This window comes from Pleurodeles waltl, chromosome 6, assembly GCF_031143425.1.
Source record: "Pleurodeles waltl isolate 20211129_DDA chromosome 6, aPleWal1.hap1.20221129, whole genome shotgun sequence".
Taxonomy (NCBI): Eukaryota; Metazoa; Chordata; class Amphibia; order Caudata; family Salamandridae; genus Pleurodeles; species Pleurodeles waltl.
Genome location: NC_090445.1, coordinates 139,051,014 through 139,067,053, shown reverse-complemented (window position 1 = coordinate 139,067,053; position 16,040 = coordinate 139,051,014). Strand labels below are relative to the sequence as shown.

General features: G+C 47.9%; 1 protein-coding gene across 1 annotated transcript in view; it reads left to right on the top strand.

The window, feature by feature from the left end:
* Positions 1-4,853: 4,853 nt before the first annotated feature.
* CCR7 (C-C motif chemokine receptor 7) overlaps positions 4,854-16,040 on the top strand; it is a 97,597-nt gene continuing 86,410 nt past the window's right edge. Inside the window, exon 1 of the mRNA XM_069237602.1 lies at positions 4,854-4,994. Coding sequence (XP_069093703.1) covers positions 4,979-4,994 — 16 coding nt within the window. The 5' untranslated portion in view covers positions 4,854-4,978. The remainder of the gene's footprint in view (positions 4,995-16,040) is intronic.

Here is a 16,040-nt window from a genome sequence, read left to right as displayed (position 1 = left end):
CTCCCTATTATGACATTTCCGCTGGTCCAGCGGAAATGTCACATCAACATTGCTGCCGGCTCGTAATAGAGGCGGCGGCAATGCTGATGTGCAGCGGGTGCAGTAGCACCCATCGCGCATTTCACTGCCCGAAATTCGGGCAGTGAAATGTGCGACGGGTCTATGCCTGGGGGCCCCAGCACTGCCCATGCCAAGTGCATGGGCAGTGCAGGGGCCCCCAGGGGCACCCCAAGTCCCCTTACCGCCAGCCTTTCCATGGCAGTGTTTACCGCCACGGACAGGCTGGCGGTCGGGGACTCATAATCCCCAGGGCAGCGGTGCTTGCACCGCTGCCCTGGGGATTATGTCCGCCAGGCGGAGACCTGGCGGTAAAGTGGAGGGGCCGGCGGTATGGCCGTGGCTCTTGCGCCACGTCATAATAGCTGGCGGGACACCGCCAGTCTGTTGGCGGTGTTCCCGCCACCTTACCGCCGGCTGCCAGGGTCAAAATGACCCCCTAAGTTCTAGATCTTTTTTCTTAGTTTGGCTGTTGTTTTGGTGATTTTATCTTAGTTTTATTGGCTATACTGATTTGGACTTTTTTACACACTTCCTTTGATTTGGCATCTGCATCTTCCGGTTTCCAGTTTATTTAGTTGTTTTCTTACCTGTATTTCTTAGTGGTTGTAGGGATTGCAAGACTAGGTGGCTTCAGCTCCAATCTGGCACTCACCACTAATTCCTCACAGTCTTCATCTTCAGTTTCCTTTCTCACTTTTTACTCCTTTTTGTTACCAGACACTATCCTGGGTGAACCCAGGTTGTCATTCTCGAAGTGGGGAGGTCACATGCTTAGCCTCCCTCCACTAGGTATGAAGTGATTTATTGAATCCGCACAGAGGGTGCATATAGTGTGTGCCAGAGGTGCACTAATGCTCACAGAAGGGAAGCCCATCTCATCCATCCACCCTCCGATGCAACCTGCATCAGTCATCCTCCTGGCTGTTACTTGGATCCACTGCTTAGTACCTTGTGCCTTGTTTACTCCCATGTCCAATTTATTTCTCTTCGTCCTTCACCTATTTCCGCTGTTCTGCTACTGGAGCGCCTTCCCTTTGCTCAGCAGTGTTCCCATTTGGCTCCTCCCTGTTTTTTGGTAAACCATAATCGCCATTCTCCGATTTCGTTTGGTTCTGCTCAGAACAAGAGTTTTTTTCAAATCATCTCAGTACCTCCTCCAATTCCCTCATCCTCTTAGTGTAAATCCTAAACAGTTTGAATATTTTTGACCAAGATCAAATCCCTCACAAACACATAGCTGAAATACTCAAAATTATACATAGAAATTAACTAGACATTCTCTTTATCATTGAACCTTGGACCCACAATGCCTCAGCACTTTATTTAGCTCTAGCAACTCCCCCAAATTAATAACCACTTCATGAAAAAAAACAGCAGCTTTTCCATCGCTTATAAATATTCTCTGTTGGTTTTCTTGGACCCACTTTCCCATGCCATATTAGTTGGCCTTAAATTTACTCTCTTTCCTTCATATTCACACTTCCTGATATATCAACCTTCTAGATCCGCGACCAGCTTTGTCTCCTGTTTTTCAGATTTTCTTGCCCCAAATCTTCTGGGTTTTTCTTTTGCCTCTTTTAGTATTTGAATCAGTCAACCATCCAAACTCAAAACCCATAGCTACCCCTACTCCTGCTCTGCTTTAGGTATTTTATATTCCTAGGTTGGTCCTACTCATCATGCAGGACCCACATTGAACCTTATCTTTGCCCCTCCAAATCATATTTGCTTCATTCATTCTTCCCTTGCATTGGTCCATCGACATCCAATTCAATTCAATTCAAAACAGTATGCACCCTCTTCTTTGCACATCCTTCCACTTCTCGTGCCTGTTTTTTTCCACAGATCACTAGTTTCACTTTATATATATATATACCCCATCTCTTTTCTCTCCTCATCATCCACGTTCTTCTTTCTTTCATCTTTGTTATTACATAGTGCTTTCGATGAAGATGCAGTTTTGTAATTACTTTTGGTAGGCATGTTAGTTATTAACCAGTGTGATTGGTATTCTGTTAGTAACTTTCAGAAAGATGAAAAGCTGAGTCTCCTATACACCAATGATGAGTTACCTTTTAACACTTAATAATTGATAACTTCGGTTTGGGATCAGATAGAGAAAATCGTCCTCCACTCAAGTGAACTGCAATTAAAAATCCTTTTTAATGGTAAAGTCGTATTTTATTTGCTATTCTGAAAATGCTCCTTTTATTAGGTTGGCCTTTTCCTGCCAAAACTAAATGTGCCTTTCTGCCAGTGTCCAAGGTCACAGGACTGTGAATGGTTCTCTTATGTTGTTTTGTGTCTTCCTTCCAGACGTTGGGACAAAAGGGCCTTAAATGAGGGGCAGGGTGTTTCTTCCAAGATCAGAATGTCCTGAGGGGTATACTCACCCTTCCTGAGCTTTAAAGGGTAGCCTCAAGGCTATGCCTATCCCCTTCTATATTTTTAGGGGCTGCCTGCCCTGCTACTGACAAATGCAGCTCTCACTTAGACCTGCCAGTCCTTTGTTTTCCTAGACAGGTTAGAGCCAAACCCAGGAAAGGAGAATGTTACACAAAGTGGGCATACCCTGCCCACAGGCTCGCATTGAGGATAAAAGTGGCACCTCCAGAACTTCACATCCGGATCCCGGATTCCGAGCCAATCACAGCACAGAAACCGCCCTCATCTCAGTCACAGACGACATCAGAACCCTGATGGACAACGGAGAAACAGTCGCCCTCATCCTCCTCGACCTCTCGGCTGCCTTCGACACCGTCTGTCACCGCACCCTAATAACCCGCCTCCGCTCCACCGGGATCCAAGGACAGGCCCTGGACTGGATCACCTCCTTCCTCTCCAACCGCTCCCAAAGAGTCTACCTCCCACCTTTCCACTCAGACCCCACCGAGATCATCTGCGGCGTCCCACAAGGCTCCTCGCTCAGCCCGACTCTCTTCAATGTCTACATGAGTCCCCTCGCCGACATCGTACGCAAACACAGCATCATCATCACCTCCTACGCCAACGACACTCAACTGATACTTTCTCTCACCAAGGACCTCATCAGCGCCAAGACCAACCTGCAAGATGGAATGAAAGACGTCGCAGATTGGATGAAACTCAGCCGTCTAAAACTGAACTCAGACAAAACGGAAGTCCTCATCCTTGGAAACACCCCGACCGCCTGGGACGTCTCCTGGTGGCCCACGGCCCTTGGCACCGCACCGACCCCCTCAGACCACGCACGCAACCTCGGTTTCATCCTGGACCCACTTCTCACCATGACCAAACAAGTCAACGCCGTATCATCCTCCTGCTTCCTCACCCTCCGCATGCTCCGAAAGATCTTCCATTGGATCCCCGCCGACACCAGAAAGATTGTGACCCACGCCCTCGTCACGAGCTGCCTGGACTACGGCAACACCCTATACGCAGGAACCACCGCTAAACTCCAGAAACGTCTGCAACAAATTCAAAACGCCTCCGCCCGCCTCATCCTCAACATACCCCGCAACAGCCACATCTCCGCCCACCTGAGACACCTGCACTGGCTTCCCGTCAACAAAAGGATCACCTTCCGACTCCTCACCCACGCACACAAAGCCCTCCACAACAAGGGACCCGAATACCTCAACCGCTGCCTCAGCTTCTACACACCCACCCGTCCTCTTCGCTCCGCCAACCTCGCTCTCGCCGCCGTCCCTCGCATCCGCCGCACTACGGCGGGTGGGAGGTCCTTCTCCTACCTGGCGGCCAAGACATGGAACTCCCTCCCCACCACCCTCAGGACCACCCAGGACCACTCCGCTTTCCGGAGACTACTCAAGACCTGGCTCTTCGAGCAGCAGTAACCCCTTCCCCCTAGCGCCTTGAGACCCGCACGGGTGAGTAGCGCGCTTTATAAATGTTTATGATTTGATTTGATTTGATTTGATTTGATTCACAACACTCTTGGGCCTGTGGAAGGTTCAGAAACACTGCTCTGCTGTCTGAAGAAGAAAGACTGGACCGGTTTGTCAATGTTTGGGTGGCAAACAAGCATTGGCAAAGCCAATAGCGGAGATAACTGGCTCACAATTCTACAAGCATTAGCAGAGACAATTCGGTACAAGACTTATTAGAAAGGACTATCAGCTTTGCCATTGCTTGTTTTCACTCTCTCGCCTTCTTTCTTGTGGCAGTTCTTAGACACCTCATCAGTTTCCATTTTCTTCTTGACTCTTCCCTCTTGTACATCCTTTCGCCCCATATTTGAATCTCCCTTTCCTCAGGTCCTTCCTACTTCTCCATTGTCTTCCTGTTGTGTTTCTCCTTTTAGCTCCCCACCTCTCCCGTTTCACCTCTCACGGCCTTCACCCACTCTCTTTTGCTGGTCCTTCGATTTCGTCTACACACAGCTCACACCTTTCTTCCTCTCATTAGATTTACCACTTCCTCTTTCTTCGCTTGGATCCTTCCTTGAGTCTTCCCCTCTTTCCCTTTATCACGTATTCCTTTCCTAATATCTCCATGTGTTCTCTGCTTCGCTGGTTTACATGTATCTTGTTTCCTCTATTCCTTTGCCATAGTTAGCATTTTCTGCTGTACGCACCCCTCTGGTAATTCTTCCCTCGGTCGGGTCATCCTGTCTTCAGCACGGGGTGCTAAAAGCTTGAGATAAAGTGAGAATTGGGTGTTATGTGCTCTCTGTCCACACAGGAAGCACCTGAGACTCGCAGGCCCCCAGCCGGGCACGCGGAGGCGGGGCTGAGGGAGGAAGGGATGGACGCCTTTATATGGTGCAGAGGCTTTAGATATCTCACACGCACGTGCCGTGCACTGGAGCGCATCTCATTACAAAGGAGGGGGAGCAGAGAAACGAGAACAGAATAGCGCGGAACTGACTTCTTCCACACACAGTATAGACTGGCATAGGGGCAACCTGGGATACGCCATGGCTCAAGACAACGGTAAGTACCTTCTCAGTCCAACCCCAGCTCCAACCTATCTGTTGCACACTTCCAACCTCCAGCATCTTGACACGTGTTATCGTAGCGCTACGAAGCAGCAATAGTGCTTTGGCTAGCACTGTATGAAAAGAAGCATATCACTTGCCAAAATGAAAAAAAATATATGCTTTATGTATAGTTAACAGGTAGCAAGCTAAAAAGTTAAAATGCATAATTAGTTGGTGTTATTCTTATTATTTTTGCCAACATTGAAGATTTCAATAGCGTTATTATCGTTAATATTGCTGTTCTTGTCATGGCGTTGTTGCTATCACTTTTGTAATTTGTAGTTGTAAATTGTATGTAACACTTACTGACCCTGACGAGGCGTTAAGGCGCTTTGTTGCGACTAGCGCACTACACTGGAATCCAATCAGTCAAAAAGTTATAAAAATGGTCAAAAGTTTTTTTTTTTGTTTCCTTGTGGGATTAGTTGTGGTTATTGTGGTATGTTAGTGCTCATTGAGTTCTCATGTATCTACTGTATTGTTTTGAAGGGATAGGTTTGTTGTTATGGCGTATAATGGTAGTCTTAGTGACTGAAGGGCACCCTGCTGGGACCGGCTTGTAACGAAGTTTGAATCTCCGCAGGGCTGATGCAGCCTTTCATATTCAAATAAGAATGGGATTTACTGTGCTTGGTAATAGTGAGTCGTGTTGTTTCATATTCTGCTGAACAGTAAGCGAATATCACATACAAAAAAAACACATTTGTCCATTTCCCAAAAGTATTCACACAGCCTTAATTACTTAAACCAGATGTGGACTTTTCAAGAGGCTGAAACAAGGTTCTTCATCACAAACACCCTGTATGTCCTCCCTCGTTATTTAAAAACAAGTCACTCCTTTCAGAAGAGATTTTCACAGCTCAAGGCAAGGTGGCAGCCCCTATGGCGGGTAGCCGGGTGGCTTCCAACAGCCAACCCATGTTCGCCGCCTAGCCGCATAGCCGCCTTCAGATCCCCGGGATAGACATATGGTACACATACATATGGTGACCATCAGCCTCTAGGGACAAACACAGCCTACACCTAGCATCTCAGCATACCGACCAGCAGCTGCTAGCAGTGCACTATCCCTACAATGAACACCCAGAGAGCCACACATGCCAGATCAGGTCTCAGCTTATCTCCAGGAACTATGAACGGGTTTTCTGCAGCTCTAAGGAGCTTCCTTCACGCTGCTAAAAACACATTTTCTGTCTTTTTTGTATTCCTTTAGTGTAATTTAACTGCAGCCCCACCTTGTTTTATGGAACTTCTCAGAAAATGTTTCTCTCATTCGGAGCTCGTTCCGAAGAGAACTATTCAATCTGCCTCTGATATTCCGAGGCGTGAGCATCCTCTGTCTGTGGATCTGTTTATAAGGAGGGCTTGTGGTGTCTGGATGCCTCAGAGCCCACATCCCATGCCTTCCTTCTGTGAAGCCTGCCTGCACCACCCTCTGTCCTCACCTGTCTCCAGTTCTTGTCTCGTGTTTGTGCCTCTGCCATTTTTCCTGAATCTGTATCACTATGTCATGTCTGTGCCTCTGCCATTCTCTCCCTGTACATATGTCTATGGTCCCCTGCACAATGGGGTCAGGTCCCAAAGTTGAAGACTCTATCCCTGTAAGCTTGTCTCCATGCCTCAAAGTTCGTGACTCCATGCCTCACTATACTTGTCTCCGTGTGTCAGTGGTCGTGCTTCCATGTCTCAGTGTTCTTGTCTTCATGCATCAGTGTCCCTCACTCAATGCCCCATGGTTCTTATTTCAGTGGCTTGGTGTTCATGTCTCCATGCCCCAGGGTTCGTATCTCCGTGCCACAGGGTTCTTGTGTTTGTGCCTCAGTTTCTCAGTGTTCGTGTCTCCATGCCTCACTGTTTGTGTGTCCACGGCTCACTGTGTGTCCATGCCTCACTGTTTGTGCACCCATGCCTCAGTGTTCGTGTTTCCATGCCTCCGTGTTCGTGTTTCCATGCCTCAGTGTTCGTGTTTCCATGCCTAAGTGCTCTTGTCTCTGTGCCACAGTGCCTCAGTGTCTGCCTGTCTATTTTTTCATGACTTTATGGAGCCCAAAGCTCTTCGCAGCGTCCAAGTCTTCTTGTTCCCATGCCGGCATCTCTCTATTCCACTGTCATTGTCGCTATTAATATATCCCAATGTATATGCCATTCTTGCTTGCTATGAAACTGACATTGTATGACATTATGTATGTATGTGTTAGAAATGGGGTCTCTGGTTGGCAGTCAGTTTGCACTCTGTCCAAGCAGGGAATGGAGATACACACCTAGGATAACCCCAGCTCACCCACTTGGTAGGTGGGCACAAGCAGTCAGGCTTATCTCAAAGGCAATGTGTAAAGTATTTGTACCAACACACACAGTAACACAGTGAAAACACTACAAAGTAGACACCACGCCAGTTTAGAAAAATAGCCAACATTTATCTAAATCAAACAAGACCAAAACGACAAAAATCCAACCTACACAAGTAAAGTTATGAACTTTAAAAATAATAGAATCTTACTCCTTAGAAAATAATGGAAACGTTGTTGTTACCCAAAGTACCTGGTTTGCAAAAAAAATAAAGCTGCACGGGGTTGTGTGCATTGTTAAAGTCAGCGATGCGTCAATTCTTTACTCGCAAGTGAGGCTGTGCGTCGTTTCTTCTCCTGTCGGGTAGGTGATGTGTCATTTTTATCCCACCCAAGAGAGCGATTCGTAGATTTCCAGACAGGCATCTCAGGTCTGAGCACGTTCACGTCGATTTTGACGCCCAGCAATGTTGCAGGCAAAATCCGTCCACACGGTGAAGGAAAACCATGCTGCGTGGGGTTTGTATCAATTTTAGCAACCGTGATGCAGGTGATTCATCGATTTCCCAGCCACGACGCAGGTGGTGTGTCGATTTCAGTCGCAAGGCGTGTGGCGTGTGTTTTTTACAGCTGCTTTGCAGGTGGCGTATCAACATTTTCCCCGCACAACTTCCTGTGCTTGGATTTCAGTGCTTGTTCTACCAGCTTCCCTTTTCAAGGGTCCAGGGACTGGATAGGGCACCACTTGGCAGGGCATGCGTCTCAGCAGAGAAGCCAGGTACTGGCAGAGGAAGTCTTTGATGGCCCTAAGACTTCAAAACAGGAGGCAAGCTCAGTCCAAGCCCTTGGAGACACTTCATAAGCAAGAATATACCACAAAGCCCAGTTTTTGTCCCCCTTCTCAGGCAGAAGCATCAGCTGCAGTATAGCCCAACAAAGCACAGTCACAGCAGGGGCAGCACTTCTCCTTCAGCTCTTCTCCTGGCAGAGGTTTCTCTTGAATCCTTGAAGTAATCTGAAAATCTGGGATTTTGGGTCTACTACTTATACCCCTTTCTGCCTTTGAAGTTGGCAAACTTTAAAGGAAAGTCTCTGTTATTCACAAGATCATTCCTTGCCCAGTCCTGGCTCCAGACTCACACGAGGGGGTTGGAGACTGCATTGTGTGAAGGCAGGCACAGCCCATTCAGGTTTAAGTGTCAGCTCCTCTCTCCACTCTAGCCCAGATGACCCATCAGGATATGCAGGCTATACAATAGCCCCCATTGTGTCACTGTCTAGAAGCGAGTCACATACAGCCCAAATGTCAGTCTGACCCAGACAGGGAATACACAAGCAGGCAAAGTCACAGAATGGTTTAAGCGAGAAAGTGCCCGCTTTCTAAAAGTGGCCCCTTCAAACTGGAAATTCAAAAAACAACTTTACCAAGAGATGTATTTTTCAATTGTGAGTTCAGAGACTCCAAACTCCCGATCTCTATCTGCTCCCAAAGAGAAACAGCACTTAAAAGCTATTTAAGCTATTTAAAGCTATTTAAAGTTAACATATGAGAGAGACAGGCCTTTCAACAGTGAAAACCGAATTTGGCAGTATTTCACTGTTAGGATATGTAAAAACACACTAGCACATGTCCTACCTTTAACATACACTGCACCCTGCCCATGGGGCTACCTAGGGCCTATCTTACGGGTGCCTTACATGTATAAAAAGGGAAGGTTTGGGCCTGGCAAGTGGGTACACTTGCCAGGTCGAATTTGCAGTTTAAAATTGCACACACAGACACTGCAGTGGCAGGTCTGAGCCATGTTTACAGGGCTACTCTTGTGGGTGGCACAATCAGTGCTGAAGGCCCACTAGTAGCATTTGATTTACAGGCCATGGGCACCTCTAGTGCACTTTACTAGGGACTTACTAGTAAATCAGATATGCCAATCAGGGATAAACCAATGACCAATACAATTTCCACAGAAAGCATATGCACTTTAGCACTGGTTAGCAGTGGTAAAGTGACCAGAGTCCTAAAGCCAACAAAAACTGGTCAGAAAAAATAGAAGGAAGAAGGCAAAAAGTTTGGGGATGGCCCTACAGAAAGGGCCAGGTCCAACACAACCCCTCACCAGCCTAAAGCCTGGGGAGACCAATCAATACCTTGATGGATTTCCCTGATTGGGGCGATAGAACATGGACCCTGGCCCACAACGGCAGGGGCATGTTCCAGTTCTATGCCTTCCTGAACCCAGTTGGATCCCTCTGTCCATACTCTCAGGGCCCACTAAGCTAACCCATGGGGAAACATTCTCTTCACCTGCGGATACCATTTGTGCAGCACCTAACCTTACTTTGCTCACAGATTTATCCCAGTAGGCAGACAGTGCCACCATGGCCAACACAGAGATGTGACCCACTCCACCCCGGGGGTGTGACTTCTGCCCCCCCCGGGGCAACTCTGTCCACCAGGGTAGCAAGGCACAGTGGCCACTGACAGCTGTCAGGGACGAGTGCAGGCCCCTGGCCCTCCAGGGAGAGGGGGCAGTAGCCCCAGGTGCCTGGCACCCTTTGTCCACTGTCCCTTCCACCAGGTCAGGGATGGCAGCCTGACACTGGTCCTTCCCCACAGGGCTCTGTACCCTCCCCCTAGTAGCAGTACCCCGAGTCCAGAATTGTCAGGAAGCTTGTAGAAGCAGTCCTGCACAATTCTCCCACCAGTGCAGGGAGGTTAACCTACAACTGATCTTCCAACCTGGGGTCTGAACTCTCAGGTTAGACTGGGGTCAGGGGCGATGCTTCCCTTCCCCTACCCCTCCTTCTGGGGTCCTGCACCCCTCACTAGGAGTGGCCCTCCCAGAATCCAGAATTGTCAGGGTGCTTGAGGAAGCAGTCCTGACAATTCTCCCAGCAGTGCAGGGATGGCTGTCTGGCACTGGTCCCCCTTCCCAGGGTCTGCACCCTTAGGCTGGGCAGGGGTCAGAGGCAAGGCAGCCCCCCGCCCCTCTTTCTAGGGGTCCGCACCCTCCCGCCCGGAGCAGTACCCCTAGAAGACAACATGGTTGGGGCACTGCTAGCAGTTCCCCTTCTCTCCAGGTCAGAGGGGACACCCTGAACCTGGCCCTTCAATCCAGGGTCTGTACCTCAGGATTGAACCGGGGTCAAGGGTGAGTCTCTCCCTCCTCTGCCCCAACTCCCATGGTTCTGCACCTCCCCACCACAAAGAGTTACCCTAGAAGTCACACCCGGGGGGTGGGGGTTGATAAGGCAAACCGCTTCCCCATCAGGTCAGAGTTTACTCCCTGCACCTGACCCTCCAGCCTAGGGTCTGTACCATCAGACTTGACTGCTGCCTGGCAACCTTGGACTTCCTGGAGAGGGTTCCTTCCTCCTAAGGGGAACACCTACTTTAGGTTTTGTACAGGAGTCTGTCTGGCGCTGGTCTCCCAACCTCTGCCCACCTGGCAGGGCATGGAGCCCCACCCCAGACCAGAAGTGGTATCACCAGGGTCATTCCTGGAGAGCTCTGCCCTCAGAGCTGACTCCTGACCCTCTAGGTTCTCCACTGGGGACTGTCTTTCCCCCTTACGCCTTCCTCTGGACTTCCGCACCCCCCCAACTAGGAGTGGTACAGGAGGACACCAGAACTGGTGGGATGCTGATGACAGCCGCCCCCCACATTCTCCTGACACTATGGGGTCCCCCTCAGCATATGGCCCTACAGTACATACTAGGCTCCCCTCCTAGTGTTCCCTCGACTCAGCCCACCCCTAATCCCTCTCCTCTGGGACTGAACATGAGATACCTCACCCATCCCACTATAATGGGACCTACCTGGGCCATTGCAAGCCTTTCCAAACTCACCTGGTTGGGAAATACCTAGACCACTCCCTTCAGGAGCACCCCAAAATGCCTACTCAGACCCTCTGGTACTCACCCAGAGATCTGCCTTCAGTGCACGTTCGCTGTGATCAGAGAACTGACACTCTACCCGGTGTTGGCGTAGCTATGGAAAATAAGGGCTTGACATATGCTCTCCATGAATCACATCACGCAGCCCCTCACATGAGTTAACCAAACTACCCTTCACCCAACCATCCAGTGCCTCAGCCTCGAAACAGCACCCCACATCACCCTCCTGAGACTAGTGAGACAGTACCTGACTGTCCCTGACACTCAACCCACACTCTTCTGGGGTGTCTCCACACTCCACAACCAGGACCTTTACCTGGGAGGAACCCCTCTTCCTGTCACTCTCACTTAGAGCCAGTAGACTGTCCCTCCCACCACAAGCAATATGGCTCCCCATGCCATTTCCCCACTCCACCTCATGGATCCTGCACACCACTCGAGCTACCCCATACTCCTGAACCTCCTGGTGTATGTTAACCCCCTCCTTCAAGTTGGGCACAAAGGCTCCTGGCATGCGCACTTCTTCCATACTGGGCATAAACCTTTTGCTGCCACCATCTGAACTGGACTCAGCCCTCATGGCTGCCAGCCTTCTCAACCTTAGCTGATGAGCCAAGAGCATATTTCTCTCCTCTAAGGCCAGCCTTCTCTCCTCCATCTTCATCCTAAACGGCTCTAGCCCAAATTGGTGCACCCTTTCTGCCTGTCTGTCTTGCAACTCCACAGGAGTTAGACCCTTAGATGATACACTGCTACCTGCCCTGGAGACCACCCCACAGGCAGAACAGGTACATCCACTATACCACCCGGATTACTCTGCATCTCCTCACCCTCATCCTCTGTTTCCTCCTCCCTCCCCTCCTCCTCCTCTGTGTAACCCTCAGCCTCTGTGGCTGCCACCCATGCCCTCAATGCCTTTTGTAGCTCCTCCTTCCTGGCGGAGCTCTTGATTGGGCAGACAAGATCCTTACAAAACTGCTTCAGTTGAGCCATTGTGTACTCCTCCAGTTTTTCCAACTTAAAAACAGCCTTTGTAACCAGAGCTGGTGCATCCCAAGATTGAGACATGTTGGTGAGTACTCAAAAAATGCAAAGTTCCAAAAGTAATTCAGAGAATTCCCAAGAGAAGATCAAAATCACAAAAAGAGAAGAAGCAAAAACAAGTGGTATGTGTTCACGTTATGGTCTGCAATGAAAATTGGGTACACTTAATCACTGTATGTCAAGTACAAATACAAGTTCTATCCTCACCACTGATCACCAGCGTTAGAAATGGGGTCTCTGATTGACAGTTAGTTTGCACCCTGTCCAAGCATGAACCCTCACTCTAACCAGGGTAATAGAGGTACACACCTAGGATAACCCCTGCTCACCCCCTTGGTAGCTTGGCACAAGCAGTCAGACTTATCTCAAAGGCAATGTGTAAAGTATTTGTACCAACACACACAGTAACACAGTGAAAACACTACAAAATGGACACCACACTGGTTTAGAAAAATAGCCAATATTTATCTAAATCAAACAAGACCAAAACAACAAAAATCCAACATACTCAAGTAAAGTTATGAACTTTCAAAATAATAGAATCTTACTCCATAGAAAAAAATGGAAACGGTGTTGCAGAAAGTACCTGGTTTGCGTAAAAAATAAATCCGCACGGCGAGCGTGCGCCAGGAAAGTCAGTGATACATCGACTCCCTACTTGCAAGTGAGGCCGTGTGTTGTTTCTTCTCTGGCTGGGTACGCAGTGCATCATTTTTTTCCCTCACAAGAGAGTGATGCGTTGAGTTCCGGACAGGCACCTCAGGTGTGGGCAGGTTCACGACGATTTTGACGCCCAGTGATGTTGTGGGTGAAATCCGGCCACACAGTGAAGGAAAACCACGCTGCCTTCGGTTTGCATCAATTTTAGTGTCCGTGATGCAGATGAAGTGTCGATTTCCCAGCCGCGATGCAGAAGGTGCATCGATTTCAGTCGCAAGGCGGGTAGCACATTGTTTTTACAGCCGCGTTGCAGGTCGTGTGTCAAAATTTTCCCTGCTCGGCTTCCTGTGTGTGGATTTCAGTCCTTCTTCTACCAGCTTCCCCCTAAAAGGGTCCAGAGACTGGATAGGACACCACTTGGCAGGGCAGGAGTCTCAGCAGAGAGTCCAGGAGCTGGCAGAGGAGGTCTTTGATGGCTTTGAGACTTCAAAACAGGAGCCAAGTCCTTGGAGACACTTAACAAGCAGGAATACACCACAACATCCAGTCTTTGTCCCCTTTCTCAGGCCGAAGCAGCAACTGCAGGATAGCCGCAAAGCACAGTCACAGGCAGCACTTCTCCTTCAGCTCTTCTTCTGGCAGCGGCTCCTCTTGAATTCTTGAAGTAATATTGAAAACCTGGGGTTTTGGGTCTACTACCTTTACTCCTTTCTGCCTTTGACGTTGGCAAATTTCAAAGGAAAGTCTCTGTTGTTCACAAGATCCTACCTTGCCCAGGCCTGGCTCAGGACTCACACCAGTGGGTTGGAGACTGCATTGTGTGAGGGCAGGCACAGCCTATTCAGGTGTAAGTGTCAGCTCCTCCCTCCACTCTAGTCCAGATGGCCTGTCAGGATATGCAGGCTACACCCCATCTCCCTTTGTGTCACTGTCTAGTGGAGATTAAAAAACAGCATAACTGTCAGTCTGACCCAGACAGGAATCACACAAGCAGGCAGAGTCACAGAATGGGTTAAGCTAGAAAATGCCCACTTTCTAAAAGTGGCATTTTCTAACTGACAATTCAAAAACCAACTGTACCAATTTTTTTTTTTCAATTGTGAGTTCAGAGTCCCCAAACTCCTGATCTCTATCTGCTCCCAAAGGAAAACTGCACTTAAAAGCTATTTAGAGGCAGCCCCCATGTTAACCTGTGAGAGAGATAGGACTCGCAACAGTGAACCCCGAATTTGGCAGTATTTCACTGTTAGGATATGTTAAAACACACCAGCACATGTCCTACCTTTCACATACACTGTACCCTGCCTACAGGGCTACCTAGGACTTACCTTAGGGTGCCTTACATGTATAAAAAGGGAAGGTTTTGGCCTTGCAAATGGGTACACTTGCCAGTTCGTATTGGCAGTTTAAAACTACACACACAGACCCTGCAGTGGCAGCTCTGATCCATGTTGATAGGGCTACTAATGTGGGTGGCACAATCAACTCTGTAGGCCCACTAGTAGCATTTGATTTACAGGCCCTGAGTACTTCTAGTGCACTTTACGGGTACTTACTAGTAAATCAAATATGCCAATCAGGGATAAACCAATCACAAGTACAATTTACACAGAAAGCATATGCACTTTAGCACTGGTTAGCAGTGGTAAAGTGCCCAGAGTCCTAAACCCAACAATAAAACTGGCCAGAATAAAATGGAGGAAGGAGGCAAAAAGTTTGGGGATGACCCTGCAAAAAGGGCCAGGTCCAACAGTATGTATGTGTGTGGCATTTTTATAGAGTAGTCCTGGCCAAAAGTCAGTGGAGCCCTGTTCATGGCCAAAGACAAGTTTAAAGTCAACGACTGATATGGGAGTGATCTGGTTTGTCAATGGTTGATGGTTGGATAATTAATAGTAAGACATTTTAAGTGGCTAAAATGCAAAATTATAGCGCTATATAAATAATTATGTACATAAATGTGTTTCTTACTTGTATCCTTCCTATTGCGTCGTAGCTGATGTAGAAATAAACGTGGAGTATAAGAATGTTACACAGCACTACAGCTCCAGCGAAGAGCTACAACAGGTTTTACGTACGTATTACTGTAATAGCAGATCAGATTAATCAGCCAGAGTCTATAATGAGGAGCACAGCAGTTAAAGATCAGTGTAAACCTTGATGCAAGGAAGTACTATAAGGGTTTTAGAACCTTTCACCCATTGAGGAAAGATTGTTCTCATTGAAGCACAAAGCGACTGAGGGTGAACATTGAAATGGTAGGAAAGGGGGTCTCTAAGAGGCACTGTATATGGGACAATTTACTTCCCACTGTGAGTTTTAAAGAACTTCAATGTCACTGAGGACTTTGGAGACCAGGGAGAAGAATGAGGCTGAAGGCCGAGATCCTTTATAAGGCTGGGAGACCTGCAGTATCCTTTTTGCATATGTAGAGGAGGTCCTTTATAAAATCATCATGCCCACCTTCTATCAGTGGTAGTCGTTCTGAGTAGAGATACATGAAGTACATTTATATTCTCTGTTGTGAAATCAACACATCATGTAGCTTGCAACTGACACACCTCACAGTTAAGCACAGCTTTGTATTTGGAATGTGTGAAAGCGTGCTGACAAACTCCCCCTCTCTACTACCTAAGTGAGGCAATACAATAAATCAACATATGTGTTTTCCTAACAGTTATGAATGTACATCTTCAGGGAAATAAGTTTTAACTCAACAACAATTGGATCAATAAACAGTTTCAGTCTATTGCGTTTCTGCTTAGGCGGTTGTTTCTGAGAATAATTGCAGAGTGGATATTGACTTTGTAATGCTAGAACAAAACAGTGATATGATATTACAGAAAAGTGGTGATCTCATTTTCCAATTACAGGTGAGCAGTGATATCACAGCTAGATTGTAATAAGGATTTTTAAAGCATATTCATCGCAGGTGTTTTATTCTTTCCCATCAGCTCCCAAAATGAAAAGTTCTACAACACATTATTACGTGTTATGTACACCGTTTATAAAGGTCTTGTCTACTAGACACCACATGCACTGTCTGATGTGGTACGTATTGTGAGCCCATTGTTTATCATTGGATGGCTTCATTGTGACTCTCATTTAGT